An 18,125-nucleotide genomic window follows, 5' to 3' on the forward strand; every position below is an offset into this window, starting at 1 on the left:
ATCAGGGCTAGTGCGAGGAGCAGGAACAGGACGTACTGGACTGGGCATGCGCACTACAGGCCTGATGCGTGGGGCTGGCTTTGGAGGCGCCAGAACAGTAACACGCACCACAGGGCTAGTGCGAGGAGCAGGAACAGGACGTACTGGACTGGGCATGCGCACTAGAGGCCTGATGCGTGGGGCTGGCATTGGGGGCGCCAGCCTAGTAACACGCACCTCAGGGCTAGTGCGAGGAGCAGGAACAGGGTAAACTGGACCGAGGAGATGCACTGGTGGCCAGATGCGCTGCGCCGGCGCACTTCTCCCTGGCTGCCAGCCAACTCTCACCAGGCAATGCTGCGGAGCCCTTATTGGCCACACCGGACTGTGCACGCGTATGGGCAACACAGTGCATATCTCCGCATAACAAGGTGCTTGCTTGATCCGTCGCTCCCCATAATAAGCACAGTGAGTTGGCTCAGGTCTCCATCCTGACTCTGCACAACTCCCCGTGTGCCCCCCACAACTTTTTTGGGGGGTGGATGCCTCTCGGCCTCATCTAGCTCCCTTAGTTTCCTTTCCCAGAAACGTCGTTCTGCCTCCCACGTCCATCCTTCTCTTCGGTGCTCCAATTCCCGCTGCTTGGTCCTTGTTTGGTGCTCCAATCCCCGCTGCTTGGTCCTTGTTTGGTGGGTGGTTCTTTTACATAGGCGTCGTAAGGATTGGACCAAAACGCAGCGGGTAAAGTGATCATCTTCTTTCTTTATTAAAGAAAACACTTAAACAAAATAAACTTATGACGAAAACAGTCCAGTAAGGTGCACAGACTATACTGGAAACAACCACCCACAAAACACAAGAGAAAACAAACCCAACTAAATATGGCCTCCAATTAGAGACAACAACAACCAGCTGCCTCTAATTGGTGGTCATTGCCAAAAACCCAACATAGAAATAGAAAACTAGATAAACACATAGAAATAGATAACATAGAACATAAACCAAAAACACCGAACCACACAAAACAAACACCCCCTGCCACGCCCTGACCAAACTACAATGACAAATAACCCCTTTTACTGCTCAGGACGTGACACTACTGAACCACACACGTACTGTACTTACCAAAACGATCGACCACTTCTAACCACAACCACACAACTACTGACCACAACTAATGACCAAAACAACACAACCACCTACCACAACTACTGAACCACAACCCCGCAACTACTGAGCACAACTACTAACCACTATTGAGAACAACTGACCACAACCACACAAATACTGACCACAAAACTACTGAACCACAACTACTGCTCTGGTATGCACTAGCTCTGGTCCAACTCTGGTCCTAGGCGTTGCTAGCTAGTGCTGGTTCGCACTAACTCTGGTCTTCAATATAAATTATAACTACTTGAATGTGCATAAATTAGCAACAATAATTGTAACTCTTGAACTGTTCAAGCTAGAAAAACCAAATAAACTTTCACAGGTTCATGCTGTCCTAACTTCAAATTCTTTCAAACGTATTAACTAATAACTATATAAATGTGCATTAATTAGCATAATGTAACTCACAAACAGTAACTCTTGAACTGTTCAAGCCAAAGCCAACATTCATATGTTCAGGCTATTCTAACTTTTCCAACTATAACCAGTCTAGTATAACTATAACCATTACTACTGCAGACACTACCACAACTATAACTGTCACGCCCTGACCTTAGAGAGCCTTTTCATTTCTCTATTTGATTAGGTCAGGGTGTGATTTGGGTGGGCATTCTAGTTTTTCTATTTCTTTGTTGGCCGGGTATGGTTCCCAATCAGAGGCAGCTGTCTATCGTTGTCTCTGATTGGGGATCATACTTAGGCAGCCTTTTTCCCACCTTAGTTTGTGGGATCATGTTTTTGGTACTGTGCTGTATACCCTACTGAACTTTTTGTTTGTATTTGTTTTGGTGTTAATTTAATAAATGTAAAATGTACGCCTACCACGCTGCACCTTGGTCTGATCCTTCCATCAACGAGCGTAACAGAAGATCCCACCACCAAAGGACCAAGCAGCGTGGCCAGGAGGAGCAGATATCCTGGGCCCGGGAGAAAGGGGAGTGGAGGACATCATGGACATGGGAGGAGGTTATGGCAGGGGACCAGACCCTGCCATGGAAGCAGGTGGAAGCAGCGAAGGAGGATCAACAACGACTCCGGGGTTCGCAACCAGAACGCAAGCCCAAAAGATAGCCCACATTTATTTTGGGGGGGCGGGCACACGGAGTGGTCGGCGGAGCTGAGGGGTGAACCAGTGCCAGTCAGGGAGTCGAGTGAGGAATGCCATGCTCTACTAACTGGGTGACAAAACGTTGCAAAACCTGGCCAGATAATTTCAAGTCATTAGTCTCAAGTCAAAGTCGGGTCCCAAGTCTTGAGGCTCCAAGTCAAAGTCAAGTCTCAAGTTATTTTATTTTATATCAAGTCAAGTCTCAAGCCATCTAATGTGTGACTTGAGTCACGCTCGAGTTTAAGGCATGTAACTCGAGTCCACAACTCGTATCAAGCCATCTGGCTGGAGGTAGCAAACAATTTACTAGCTGTGATTTCCAACCTGATAGATATATTTATTAGACTAACACTGTAAGAAAATATATGGTGATTCAACATACAATTGTAAGACAGTCAGCTGCAATAGGATTACGAGTTTGCTCAACAAAATTCATACAAACTTTTTGTTGTGAATTTGCTCAACAACGTTTTTGCTGTGTAAACTCACAATCTTATTGCAGCTGGTTGCCGTACAATTGTACGTTGAATAAACATTTTTTTTTTATGATTTCTTGCTGAATTAAATTAATCATGCACTGACTGCATCCATATAATGCTGCCAACCATGCTGGACTATATGTTAGAATTTTGAGTCAAATAGAAACAATTTGTAAAACCTCTTACAAAGTACATTTGAAGCATAAACCACACATTTTATATTTTGGGAAGATACTTTGATTATCTGTTTGTTTCATTTTGTAAAATAGTTAAGAGTGTCAGTTTCTCTTAACTTCTTTGGGATAGGGGGCAGTATTTTCACGGCCGGATAAAAAACGTACCGATTTAATCTGGTTACTACTCCTGCCCAGAAACTAGAATATGCATATATATTAGTAGATTTGGATAGAAAACACTCTAAAGTTTCTAAAACTGTTTGAATGGTGTCTGTGTGTATAACAGAACTCATATGGCAGGCCAAAACCTGAGAAGATTCCATGCAGGAAGTGCCCTGTCTGACAATTTGTTGTCCTTCTGTTGCATCTCTATCGACATTACAGCATCTGTGCTGTAACGTGACACTTTCTAAGGCTTCCATTGGCTCTCTAAAGCCGCCAGAAAGTGGAATGGGGTGTCTGCTGTCTCTGGGCAAAGTATAGGAGCAGAGTTTGTAAGTGGTCAGCCTGGGGACAGTGAGACTGGAGATGCGCGGTCACGAGAGCTCGCCATGTTTTTCTTTCAGTCTTTGAATGAATACAACGTTGCCCGGTTGGAATATTATCGGTATTTTACGAGAAAAATAGCATAAGAATTGATTTTAACCTCTATGGGCTAGGTGGGACGAAATCGTCACACTTACGTAACAGCCACTTGCAGCCTGTGGCGCGATTTTCAAAACCTTAAAAATTCTATTACTTCAATTTCTCAAACATATGACTATTTTACAGCTATTTAAAGACAAGACTCTCGTTAATCTAACCACACAGTCCGATTTCAAAAAGGCTTTACAACGAAAGCAAAACATTAGATTATGTCAGCAGAGTACCAAGCCAGAAATTATCAGACACCCATTTTTCAAGCCAGCATATAATGTCACCAAAACCCAGAAGACAGCTAAATGCAGCACTCACCTTTGATGATCTTCATCAGATGACAACCCTAGGACATTATGTTATACAATACATGCATGTTTTGTTCAATCAAGTTCATATTTATATCAAAAACCAGCTTTTTACATTAGCATGTGACGTTCAGAACTAGCATACCCCCCGCAAACTTCCAGGGAATTCGCTAATATTTTACTAAATTACTCACGATAAACGTTCACAAAAAGCATAACAATTATTTTAAGAATTATAGATACAGACCTCCTCTATGCACTCGATATGTCCGATTTTAAAATAGCTTTTTGGTGAAAGCACATTTTGCAATATTCTAAGTACATAGCCCAGGCATCACAGGCTCGCTATTTAGACACCCGGCAAGTTTAGCACTCACCATAATCATATTTACTATTATAAAAGTTTGATTACCTTTTGTTGTCTTCGTCAGAATGCACACCCAGGACTGCTACTTCAATAACAAATGTTGGTTTGGTCCAAAATAATCCATCGTTATATCCGAATAGCGGCGTTTTGTTCGTGCGTTCCAGACACTATCCGAAATGGTAAAGAAGTGTCGCGCGCATGGCGCAATTCGTGACAATAAAATTCTAAATATTCCATTACCGTACTTCGAAGCATGTCAACCGCTGTTTAAAATCATTTTTCTCGTAGAAAAGCGATAATATTCCGACAGGGAATCTCCTTTTCGGCAAACAGAGGAAAAAATCACAAAGGCGGGGGCGGTCGGGTCACGCGCATAAGCCCAGAGTCCCTTGATCGGCCACTTGAGAAAGGCGATAATGTGTTTCAGCCTGGGGCTGGAATGACGACATTCTGTTTTTTCCCGGGCTCTGAGCGCCTATGGACGACGTGGGAAGTGTCACGTTAGAGCAGAGATCCTTAGTAAAAGATAGAGATGGAAAAGAAGATCAAGAAATGGTCAGACAGGCCACTTCCTGTAAAGGAATCTCTCAGGTTTTGACCTGCCATTTGAGTTCTGTTATACTCACAGACACCATTCAAACAGTTTTAGAAACTTTAGGGTGTTTTCTATCCATATGTAATAAGTATATGCATATTCTAGTTACTGGGTAGGAGTGGTAACCAGATTAAATCGGGTATGTTTTTTATCCAGCCGTGTCAATACTGCCCCCTAGCCCTAACAGGTTAAACAGCGTTTGACATGCTTCTAAGTACGGTAATGGAATATTTACAATTTTTTTGTCACGAAATGCGCTCGCGCGTTACCCTTCAGATAGTGACCTGAACGCACGAACAAAACGACGGTAATTGGATACAACTATGGATTATTTGGAACCAAAACAACATTTGTTGTTGAAGTAGAAGTCTTTAGAGTGCATTCTGACGAAGAACAGCAAAGGTAATCCAATTTTTCTAATAGTAATTCTGAGTTTAGGTGACCCCGAAGTTGGCGGATGTCAAAATAGCTAGCCGTGATGGCCGAGCTATGTACTCAGAATATTGCAAAATGTGCTTTCGCCGAAAAGCTATTTTAAAATCGGACATAGCGATTGCATAAAGGAGTTCTGTATCTATAATTCTTAAAATAATTGTTATGTATTTTGTCAACGTTTATCATGAGTAATTTAGTAAATTCACCGGAAGTTTTCGGTGGGTATGCAAGTTCTGAACATCACATGCTTATGTAAAAAGCTGTTTTTTGATATACATATGAACTTCATTGAACAAAACATCCATGTATTGTATAACATAATGTCCTAGGAGTGTCATCTGATGAAGATCATCAAAGGTTAGTGCTGCATTTAGCTGTGGTTTGGGTTTATGTGACATATATGCTTGCTTGGAAAATGGCTGTGTGATTATTTGTGTCTATGTACTCTCCTAACATCATCTAATGTTTTGCTTTCGCTGTAAAGCCTTTTTGAAATCGGACAGTGTGGTTAGATTAACGAGAGTCTTATCTTTAAAATGGTGTAAAATAGTTGATTGTTTGAGAAAATTGAATTGTGGTATTTTAGTTGGTTTTGCATTTTGCGCCGTGCGATGCCATTGGCTGTTGGCTAGGGGTTCCGCTAGCGGAATGTCTATCCTCAACAGGTTAAACACCTCTGATACATCAGGAATTTTCTGAGTGAACCTGCAGTGCAGTTTCTCATTTATCTGAAGTTGATTGAATAGAGGGCTTAGTATAGTATACTGGTAGAGAGAAGTATGAATGACATACAGCATTATCAGAGTGGAAGATGTAGGAGGCTGGAGAGTTGTCCACAATGATGACCTTGTTGAGGTACCTGCCCAGCCGACTCAGGTCTTTCACATAGTTTCCTCGGTGGAAAACGCAGGACTCCCGGAAGAGACGGTGCCGGAAGGCACCCCATTTATCCAGCAGGTCGGAGACGGGATCGGCATACTGGCACAAAAGGAGAAAACAAACAACATTGTCATTGATGGTAGTTCACAGAAAGCTGTGTGTGTGTTATGCATATGTACATGTAAACGAAGTTCGTGTGTATGAATAAGATATTAGAATGGCAGGGCAAAGTTTCTAAGAATTGTAAATAAAACATGTCAAACACATGTCACATTCTTAAAGGGAAAATTCAGTATTGAAAGTTCAGTAGATGGCCCCATCACTTCCATTGATTGTTAGATAGCATGGACTTAAGTTAGCTTACATTTGTAGTGGCTGTTTAAAGAAAGCAGAACCATGGATTACAGGTTCTCCTTGCCCATAGACTACTTTCAGGATGAGGAACCATCTAACATGTAACTTCATAAATCCTGAATTTCCCTTTAAGCCTAGTAGTTGACTAAAAGTTAGATCCTTTCAACCTTTAATGTAGTTATGTCAATCAGCATTCAGTGAACATGATCTCACCTTGGATAAACTCGCAGTGAACAGAACACACTCAAACAACTCCCCCATTCTTCTGAGATACTCATCCACATGGGGTCGCTTCAACACATACACCTGAAGTAATAGAAACACAAGACATGGGGAAATACTTCCGATTATTTACAAAAAGTTGACTGTATTTTGTCTTTGCTCAAGACGTTAATGCTTTAAACAAGTTTTTGAATAGAAGATCTTAAATCATTTTTGGCGCAATAGTTGTGCCTACGCCCTCTCATGTGTAACTTTTAGCTGCACCTTGCCTTGCTTGTCCAGGTTTACTGCTATTGGGGTGCCAGATGATATTGAGGTTAATGGGTTGGGACATAAAAATGAGACGTTGAAACATACTGAAGGAGAGGTTAACACCTCTGACAGCATATCAGACTTCATAAATGCCAGATGACCCTAAACTTCCATGTGGAATGGTCAATCAGGTGTAGCCTATTATCTGTATATGGAAGGATATGCCTGTCAATGTATAACTTTTATTCCAGTTCTGCTCGATTCCTCGAAAGAGCATGACGCTATCGGCCTTGTTCCTGAACCAAGTCATCCCGAATAGGCTCTCCCTGCTTAAACAAGCCTATCCTAGATTACTTGAAACAGACCCAGGCCTGGGGTATAAAACAGGTGTTTTCTTCTGTCTTCTGGCCAAAATTGCCTTTAAACTAAGCAAAACTGCAGCAGTATCTGCAATCTCCGATGTGATCTCCAATGGGCTGGGCAGAATCTGTTCTAGGGACTGAGATTGATGGGCCCAGTGATTTCTGAGAAGCCAGTCAGTACTTCCTTGTTTCGTCAGCCCACAGAAATAGACACCGGCTGCTGAGACCCGTCAACAGAGAAGGCCAAAGATCTGTCAGGTTGCTAGCCTAGTGTACTAGCACTATAGCACCGGTGAGTAAACAGTGGTAGGAAAAAGGTAAAAAGAAAAGAGACCACTTTCAACTAATGCCACACTAATGGCACACTTTTAAAACTGAGGAGATAGCATGGATAACACAGATAATAGATTATAGAATTGTATTTGAGGTCAGGGCAACTTTACTGCTAATTCCATTGTGTTGCTATGAAGGAGAGAACCTGTGAAAAAGGCTAAGAATTTAAACTCAAAAGAGTCGTGCTTACCTGGTGAACTGTTCCTTCGATTTCCACTGGAATTATAAAATCAGCGTTGTTCAATGGCTGTTGAGAGCAAGGACATACGATGTAAGAATCATGTACGGAACCCATTTACTTAAAGCTGCATTACATAACTTTTTGGGCGACCTGACCAAATGTACATAGAAATGTGAGTTATAGATCTGTCATTCTCATTGAAATAAAGTCTAAGAAGTGGTAGAGTAAGTGTACCTAATAAGGCCACCAAAATCTAAATTTAGACATTTCTAACATATACTGCCCGAATTTTGTAAGAAAAGTTAATATAAAATGAAAGATTAATCTTTCATGTGAAGTTATGACTTTACTTACAAAATGCTTTAATAAGACAAATATTAGATAAAATATGTGAAAAGTCTGGACTGGGTTTAGTGGGTACTGAGTGTACCCTTTAAGCCCATGGGTGTTCCAAATAAGCCGATCTCTTAAATAACACATTTTAATTAATGTCCAAATGTTCAAAACGTACAAACTGACATTTCTTATTTATAATGGGATTATATTAATCTCCCCTAAAGTTATTAAAATAAACAGATCATTGCTATTCATCATGAAAGTAGCACTTATAACAGTGGGGGTCCAATCGTTTCCACACAGATCAATGTGGACTTAGGTTTTTGTTCTTGCCAACCAGTACACACACCTGACTCAACAAATCACAGACTTCAATCAAGACATGATTAGTTGAATCAGGTGTGTTATTGTTTGGTTAGAAAACAAACCTGGCCCTCTGTGGATAAGAAGCCATGCAACAAAGTCTACAACACACACAACCTTCAATTCATTATCTGAAAGCTGATTCACATTTGCTGTACTGTTATTGTTGTTAATTAGTTCAACTTGTCTTCCTAAAGCCTATCTGAAGAGAATGTAAAATATCCTCTCTATTGTGTATTATAAAGGTACAGGTGGTAGACCAAAAAACTGAATCACCTCGATGAAAGACAACAATATGACAATGGCCCACCCAAAAGTGCATGAGTAGTCGCCCAATAGCAGTGGTGAAAAGCACTTAAGTAAAAATACTTTTAAGTACTACTGAAGTAGTTTTTTTGGGGTATCTGTACTTTACTTTCTATTTTTGACAACTTTTATTTTGACTTCACTACATTCCTAAAGCAGATAATGTACTTTTTACTCCATACATTTACCCTGACACCCAAAAGTACTTTTGAATGCTTAGCAGGACAGAAATGGTCCAATTTAAACACTTATCAAGAGAACAACCCTCATTTGTTCGCATCTTTGTCCACCACTTGTAGGTCTTCTATCCCTGATATCCTTCAACCCTGATCTTATTCTTCTCTCTCTGCATCAACGACTGCCTGTCCACTCCAAACGTCTTAGGGAGAGTACCGAGGTTTCTAATTGTTCCTAATAGTTTCCAATCTTGGTAAAGGCACCATGGCTAGATGCATAATATGCATCAAATATAATAACATCTTATTTGTCATGTGCCGAATACAACCTTACCGTGAAATACTTACTTAAAAGCCCTTAACCAACAATCTAGTTGTAAGAAAAATAAGAGCTAAAAAAATATTTACTAAATAAACTAAAGTAAAAAAAACGAGCAACAATAAAATAACAATAACCAGGCTATAAACAGCGGGTACCGATACCAAGTCATTGTGCGGGGGTACATGTTAGGTGAAGTAATTGAGGTAATATGGACATGTAGGTAGGAGTAAAGTGACTATGCATAGATAATAAACAGCGAATAGCAGCAGCATAAAAAAAATACCAATACCAATAGTCCGGGTAGCCATTTGATTAGCTGTACAGCAGTCTTATGGCTTGGGGGTGAGAAGCTGTAAAGAAGCCTCTTGGACCTAGACGTAGTGCTCCGGTACCACTTGCCGTGCGGTAGCAGAGAGAACAGTCTATTACTAGGGTGGCTGGAGTCTTAGGCAATTTTTAGGGCCTTCCTCTGACACCGCCTGGTATAGAGGTCCTGGATGGCAGGAAGCTTGGCCCCATAATGTACTGGGTCGTACACACTACCTTTTGTAGCGCCTTGCGGTCAGAGGCTGAGCAGTTGCAATAGCAGGCGGTGATGCAGCCAGTCAGGATGCTCTCGATGGTGCAGCTGTATAACTTTTGGAGGATCTGAGGACCCATGCAAAATCTTTTCAGATTCTTGAGGGGGAATTGGCATTGTCGTGCCCTCTTCACGACTGTCTTGGTGTGTTTGGACCATGATAGTTTGTCGGTGAGGTGGACACTCTCAACCTGCTCCACTACAGCCCCGTCAATTAGAATGGGGGCGTGCTCGGACCTCCTTTTCCTGTAGTCCACGATCAACTCCTTTGTCTTGATCACGTTGAGGGAGAAGTTGTTGTCCTGGCACCACACTGCCAGGTCTCTGACCTCCTCCCTATATGCTGCCTAATCGTTGTCAGTGATCAGGCCTACCACCGTTGTGTCGTTGGCAAACGTAATGAGTTGCGCTTGTTGGAGACGTGCTTGGCCACTCAGTCATGGGTGAACAAGGAGTACAGGAGGGGACTAAGCACACATCCTTGAGGGGCCCCAGTGTTGAGTTTCAGTGTGGCAGATGTGTTGTTGCCTACCCTTACCACCTGGGGGCGGCCCATCAGGAAGTCCCGTAAGGAAGAACAGGATCCAGTTGCAGAGGGGGGTGTTTAGTCCTAGGGACCTTAGCTTAGTGATGAGCTTTGAGGGCACTATGGTGTTGAACTCTGAGCTGTAGTCAAAGAACAGCATTCTCACATAGGTGTTCCTTTAGTCCAGGTGGGAAAGGGAGCGTCATATGTCGATCTGTTGGGGCGGTATGCAAAATGGAGTGGGTCTAGGTTTTCTGGGGTGATGCTGTTGATGTGAACCATGACCAGCCTTTCAAAGCACCATGGCTACAGACATAAGTGCTACGGGTCGGTAGTCATTTAAGCAGGTTACCTTGGTGTTCTTGGGCACAGGGACTATGGTGGTCTGCTTGAAACATGTAGGTATTACAGACTCGGTCAGGGAGAGGTTTAAAATGTCACTGTAGACCCTTGCCAGTTGGTTAGCACATGCTCAGAGTACACATCCTGGTAATCCGTCTGGCCCTGCGACTTTGTGAATGTTGACCAATTTAAAGGTCATACTCACATCGGCTACGGAAAACGGTGATCACACAGTCGGTGATCACACAGTCGTCCGGAACAGCTGGTGCTCTCAAGTATGCTTCAGTGTTGCTTGCCTTGAAGCGTGCATAGATGTAATTTAACTTGTCTGGTAGGCTCGTGTCACTGGGCAGCTCGTGGCTGAGCTTTCCTTTGTAGTCCGTAATAGTTTCCAAGCCCTGCCACATTCAACATGTATCGGAGCCAGTGTAGTAGGATTCAATCTTAGTCCTGTATTCACGTTTTCCTGATTGATGGTTCATCTGAGTGCATAGCGAGATTTGTAATAAGCATCCGGGTTAGAGTCCCACTCCTTGAAAGCTGCAGCTCTACCCTTTAGCTCAGTGCGGATGTTGCCCGTAATCCATGGCTTCTGGTTGGGGTATGTACGTACAATCACTGTGGGGACAACATCATTGATGTCCTTATTGATGAAGACTGCGACTGATGTGGTATACTCCACAATGCCATCGGATGAGTCCCGGAATATATTCCAGTCTGTGCTAGCAAAACAGTCCAGTAGATTAGCATCTGTGTCATCTGACTGCTTCTGTATTGAGCGAGTCACTGATACTTCCTGCTTTAGTTTTTGTTGTAAGTAGGAATCAGCAGGATATAATTATAGTCAGATTTGTCAAATAGAGGGCGAGGGAGAGCTTTGTACGCGTCTCTGTGTGTGGAGTAAAGGAAGCCTAGAGTTTTTTTCCTCTCTGGTTGCACATGTAACATGCTGGTAAAAATTAGGTAAAATGGATTTAAGTTTGCCTGCGTTAAAGTCCACGGCCACAAGGAGCGCTGCCTCTGGATGAGCATTTTCTTGTTCGCTTATGGCCTTCCTTAATATTAGATTTTGTGAACTGTTATTGACAAATATACACAGACCGTCACACCTTGTCTTACCAGAGGCAGCTGTTCTGTCTTGCCGATGCACGGAAAACCCAGCCAACTGTATATTATCCATGTCGTCCTTCAGCCACGACTCAGTGAAATAGCTTTTAGTGCTTTTACAGGTTTTAATGTCCCGTTAGAAGGAGAGTCTTGAACAAAGGTCATCCAGTTTATTCTCCAATAATTGCACATTGGCCAAGAAGACGGATGGTAGAGCCGGGTTACCCACTCGCCGATGAATACTGACAAGGCACCCGGACCTGCGTTCCCTGTATCTGCGTCTATTCTTCATGCAAATGACGGGGATTTGGGATGCGTCCGGTATCTGTAGTAAATCCTTTGTGTCCGACTCGTTAAATAAAAAATCTTTGTCCAGTTCGAGGTGAGTAATCGCTGTTCTGATATCCAGAAGCTATTTTCAGTTATGAGAGATAGTGGTAGAAACATTATTTACAAAATAAGTGACAAACAACGTAAAAAAAAACCACAAAATAGTACAATTGGTTGGAACTCCGTAAAATGGTTTCCTCCGGCGCCATTATAACTGTAGTTGTGTATTTTAATTAACTTAAATCTGAAGAAAAAAACATATGCTCATGTTCATTGAATATTACAGATATCATCACACGGATATCAGCATATCCCCATGTATTTCAATGCAAACCAGGCTTAATAGGAGCATACTGGGCTTAATTGGAACAACAGTGATTCAAGGTGAAAAAAACAGAATAGCCAAGTCTATTAATTAAATATTTGGAAACCAATGATTTGGTGTATCAATATACACTATATATCACAATATTATGCAAAGTTAGTATTGAGATAATTTTTCTACAATATTGCTTTATTGTAATTTACATTCTGCATTTAGGTAGTGCTTTTGTGCTACTATACCGTTTAGGCCCACCTGAGGTAAATGTCAAATTTACAAAAATGGCTTCTGTGTAAAACAGAATTTAAGGTTAATAATTTAACAGTAAAATAAGACAAAATGCAATTTTAAAAGGTAAGCTGTGAATGCCTGAAATCTACTATCTTGGTGTAGTTCGCCAAGTAATTAAAACATTTTGAATTGGCAAATAATTGTCATGAATGCTCATGAAATATGCTATCATGTGCATATATCGGCACATGAGTCTCTTAATTTTACAAAAATTATGATCACTTATCTGAAAAGGTACAAAAGTTGTCAGAAAAATATGTTTATCTAAGGGTTACCTCAACAGTTTTTTATGCAGCTTTGAAATTGGCCACAAGTGGGAACTTACACATAACTGTCAATAACTTAATAATAAAAAATCTGATTGGCTTAGAATCAAACAAGTTATGGATATAACAACCAGATTATTTAGTTAGAAAATGTAATATTTTTGTTAATGTTTTTATTTATACAACAGATTCTCAATTGGATTGAGGTCTGGTCTTTGACTAGGTGTCACGTCCTGACCATAGAAAGCTGTTATTTTCTATGGTAGAGTAGGTCAGGGTGTGACAGGGGTTGTTTCTAGTTTAGATTTTCTATGTTGTTATGTTCTAGTTTTTAGAGGCAGCTGGTCATCGTTGTCTCTAAGTTGAGATCATACTTAAGTTGTTGTTTTTCCCACCTGGTTTTGTGGTAGATTGTTTTTGAGTTAGTGAATGTTGCACCTCTTCGTCACGGTTTGTTGTTTTTGTTCTTTAGTTTATTTGTATATCTTGCATAGTTTCAAAGTGAAAATAAAATGTGGAACGATACACACGCTGCGCATTGGTCCCATTCTTCAGACAGCCATGACAGAATCTCCCACCACCAAAGGACCAAGCATTGTGGTCAGGACAAATGGACATGGGAGGATATCCTGGACGGGAAAGGACCCTGGAGGCAGGCCGGGGAGTATCGCCGTCTTAAGGAGGAGATTAAAGCAGCGAGAGCAGAGCGGTGACGATACGAGGAACTAGCATGGCAACGATGGAAGCACGAGAGGCAGCCCCAAGACGTTTTTGGGGGGGGCACACGGGTTGGTCGGCGAAGCCGAGGGGTGAGTCTGAGAGCAAAGAGGAATATTGGGAGAGACTGAGCGAGCAGTACTGTGAGATAGTGGAGGGGGGTGATGAGAGAGAGCTGTTGGTTTGGCGTAGTATGTACGGCATTTTCCCTGAGGAGCATGTTAGCCATCAGATGCCACCTGAGTCAGCTCCCCGTACTCATCCCAAGAAGTGTGTTAACTTCTTTGGGATAGGTGGCAGTATTTTCACGGCCAGATAAAAAACATACCCGATTTAAGCTGGTTACTACTCCTGCCCAGAAACTAGAATATGCATATAATTAGTAGATTTGGATAGAAAACACTCTAAAGGTTCTAAAACTGTTTGAATGGTGTCTGTGAGTATAACAGAATTCATATGGCAGGCCAAAACCTGAGAAGATTCCATACAGGAAGTGCCCTGTCTGACAATTTGTTGTCCTTCTGTTGCATCTCTATCGAAAATACAGCATCTGTGCTGTAACGTGACATTTTCTAAGGCTTCCATTGGCTCTCTAAAGCCGCAGAAAGTGGAATGGGGTGTCTGCTGTCTCTGGGCAAAGAACAGCAGAAGAATTTGTTTGTGGTCAGCCTGGGGACAGTCACACTGGAGATGCGCAGTCACAAGACTACTCTATTTTTTTCTTTCAGCCTTTGAATGAATACAACGTTGCCCGGTTGGAATATTATCACTATTTTACGAGAAATATAGCATAAGAATTAATATTAAACAGCGTTTGACATGCTTCTAAGTACGGTAATGGAATATTTTGAAATGTTTTGTCACGAAATGCGCTCGCATGTTACCCTTCGCATAGTGACCTGAACGCACGAACAAAACGGAGGTATTTGAATATAACTATGGATTATTTGGAACCAAAACAACATTTGTTGTTGAAGTAGAAGTCATGGGAGTGCATTCTGACGAAGAACAGCAAAGGTTATCCAATTTTTCTAATAGTAATTCTGAGTTTAGGTTGTCCCAAACTTGGTGGGTGTCAAAATAGCTAGCCGTGATGGCCGAGCTATGTCCTCAGAATATTGTAAAATGTGCTTTCGCCGAAAAGCTGTTTTAACCTGTTAGGGCTAGGGGGCAGCATTTGCACGTCTGGATAAAAAAAATGTACCCGATTTAATCTGGTTACTAATCCTACCCAGTAACTAGAATATGCATATACTTATTATATATGGATAGAAAACAATCTAAAGTTTCTAAAACTGTTTGAATGGTGTCTGTGAGTATAACAGAACTCATTTGGCAGGCAAAACCCTGAGACATTTTCTGACAGGAAGTGGATACCTGATGTGTTGTATTACCTTTAAACCTATCCCATTGAAAAACACAGGGGCTGAGGAATATTTTGGCACTTCCTATTGCTTCCACTAGATGTCACCAGCCTTTACAAAGTGTTTTGAGTCTTCTGGAGGGAGATCTGACCGAACAAGAGCCATGGAACGATGATGTCCCATTAGACACCTGGCGCGAGTTCATGTTGGGTACCCTCGTTCCAATACGTTATAAAAGAGTATGCATTCGTCCACCTTGAATATTATTCATGTTCTGGTTAAAAAAGGCCCTAATGATTTATGCTATACAACGTTTGACATGTTTGAACGAACGTAAATATATTTTTTCCCCTCGTTCATGACGAGAAGTCCGGCTGGCTTAGATCATGTGCTAACAAGACGGAGATTTTTGGACATAAATGATGAGCTTTTTTGAACAAAACTACATTCGTTATGGACCTGTGATACCTGGAAGTGACATCTGATGAAGAGAATCAAAGGTAATGGATTATTTACATAGTATTTTCGATTTTAGATCTCCCCAACATGACGTCTAGTCTGTATCGCAACGCGTATTTTTCTGGGCGCAGTGCTCAGATTATTGCAAAGTGTGATTTCCCAGTAAGGTTATTTTTAAATCTGGCAAGTTGATCGCGTTCAAGAGATGTAAATCTATAATTCTTTAAATGACAATATAATATTTTACCAATGTTTTCTAATTTTAATTATTTAATTTGTGACGCTGACTTGACTGCCGGTTATTGGAGGGAAACGATTTCCTCAACATCAATGCCATAGTAAAATGCTGTTTTTGGATATAAATATCAACTTGATAGAACTAAAAATGCATGCATTGTCTAACATAATGTCCTAGGAGTGTCATCTGATGGAGATTGTAAAAGGTTAGTGCATCATTTTAGCTGGTTTTATGGTTTTGGTGACCCTGTCTTTGACTTGACAAAACATTACACACAACTCTTGTAAATGTACTGTCCTAACATACTCTAAATTTATGCTTTCGCCGTAAAACCTTTTTGAAATCGTAAAACGTGGTTAGATTAAGGAGATGTTTATCTTTCAAAGGGTGTAAAATAGTTGTATGTTTGAAAAATTTGAATTTTGACATTTATTTGGATTCAAATTTGCCGCTCTTGAAATGCACCTGCTGTTGATGGAGTGCACCACGGGTGGCACGCTAGCGTCCCACCTAGCCCATAGAGGTTAAAATCTGACACCGCGATTGCATAAAGGAGTTCTGTATCTATAATTCTTAAAATAATTGTTATGTAGTTTGTCAACGTTTATCATGAGTAATTTAGTAAATTCACTGGAAGTTTGCGGTGGGTATGCTAGTTCTGAACATCACATGCTAATGTAAAAAGCTGTTTTTTGATATAAATATGAACTTGATTGAACAAAACATGCATGTATTGTATAACATAATGTCCTAGGAGTGTCATCTGATGAAGATAATCAAAGGTTAGTGCTGCATTTAGCTGTGGTTTGGGTTTATGTGACATATATGCTTGCTTGGAAAATGGCTGTGTGATTATTTGTGTCTATGTACTCTCCTAACATAATCTAATGTTTTTCTTTCGCTGTAAAGCCTTTTGGAAATCGGACAATCGGTTTAGATTAACCTGTTAGGGCTATGGGGCAGTATTGACACGGCCGGAAAAAAACATACCCGATTTAATCTGGTTACTACTCCTGCCCAGTAACTAGAATATGCATATAATTATTTTCTTTGGATAGAAAACACCCTAAAGTTTCTAAAACTGTTTGAATGGTGTCTGTGCGTATAACAGAACTCATATGGCAGGCAAAAACCTGAGAGGATTCTATATGGGAAGTGGCCTGTCTGACAAGTTGTTGTTCATCTGGGCTCTTTTTATTGAAGACTGAGGATCTTTGCTCTAACGTGACACTTCCTACGGCTCCCATAGGCTCTCAGAGCCCGGGAAAAAGCTGAACGATATCGAGGCAGGTTTTGGCTGAAACACATTATCGCTGATGCCATTGGCTGTTCGCTAGGGGTTCCGCTAGTGGAACGTCTGTCCTCAACACGTTAAAGTTCCGGTACAAATGAGGCCGGCTATGCGCACCATGTCTCCAGTGTGAATTCACAGTCCAGTACGTCCGGTGCCAATTCTAAGTACACACCGTGGGGAGGGTATGACCTGTCAGGCACCAAGTTTTGCGGTGATACGCACGGTGTCTCCAGTGCGCATTCACAGCCCAGTGCGTGGATTGTGCCAACCCTACGCTCCAAACCTCTAGTGCGCCTCCACAGCCCAGTACGACCTGTTACTGCTCCTCGCACTCGCCCTGAAGTGCGTGTCACCAGTCTGGGGCCACCTGTCCCGGCTCCACGCACTAGGCCTTCAGTGAGTCTCTCCCGTCCGGTACGTCCTGTTCCTGCTCCTTGCACTCGCCCTGAGTTGCGTGTTACCATTCTGGCACCACCTCTGCCAGCCCCACACATCAGGCCTCAAGTGCACCTGCCCAGTCCGGGGTGTCCTGTTCCTGCTCCCCGCACTCGCCCTGAGGTGCATGTTACCAGTCTGGCGCCACCTGTGCCAGCACCACGCATCAGGCCTCCAGTTTGCCTGCCCAGTCCGGGGTGTCCTGTTCCTGTTCCCCGTACTCGCCCTGAGGTGCGTGTTACCAGTCTGGCGCCACCTGTGCCAGCCCCACACATCAGGCCTTCAGTGCGCCCGCCCAGTCCGGGGTGTACTGTTCCTGCTCCCCGCACTCACCCTGAGGTGCGTGTTACCAGTCTGGCGCCTCCTGTCCCAACCCCACGCATCAGGCCTCCAGTGCGCATTCCCATTCCAGAGCTTCCGGCGACAGTTCCCAGTCCAGAGCTTCCGGCGACAGTTCCCAGTCCAGAGCTTCCGGTGCCGTTTTACAGTCGGGAACCTCCTGAGACGGCCCA

The 18,125-nt window shown here is 42.3% G+C and overlaps 1 protein-coding gene across 1 annotated transcript in view; it reads right to left on the bottom strand.

Moving 5' to 3' along the window:
• Positions 1-18,125, bottom strand: part of LOC106581679 (uncharacterized) — a 79,759-nt gene that overhangs the window by 31,754 nt on the left and 29,880 nt on the right. Inside the window, exons 3-5 of the mRNA XM_014163898.2 lie at positions 7,849-7,905; positions 6,703-6,795; positions 6,049-6,234 (exon numbers count right to left, since the gene is read on the bottom strand). Coding sequence (XP_014019373.2) covers positions 6,049-6,234; positions 6,703-6,795; positions 7,849-7,905 — 336 coding nt within the window. The remainder of the gene's footprint in view (positions 1-6,048; positions 6,235-6,702; positions 6,796-7,848; positions 7,906-18,125) is intronic.

This window comes from Salmo salar, chromosome ssa21 (genome assembly GCF_905237065.1).
Source record: "Salmo salar chromosome ssa21, Ssal_v3.1, whole genome shotgun sequence".
In the NCBI taxonomy this organism is placed as follows: Eukaryota; Metazoa; Chordata; class Actinopteri; order Salmoniformes; family Salmonidae; genus Salmo; species Salmo salar.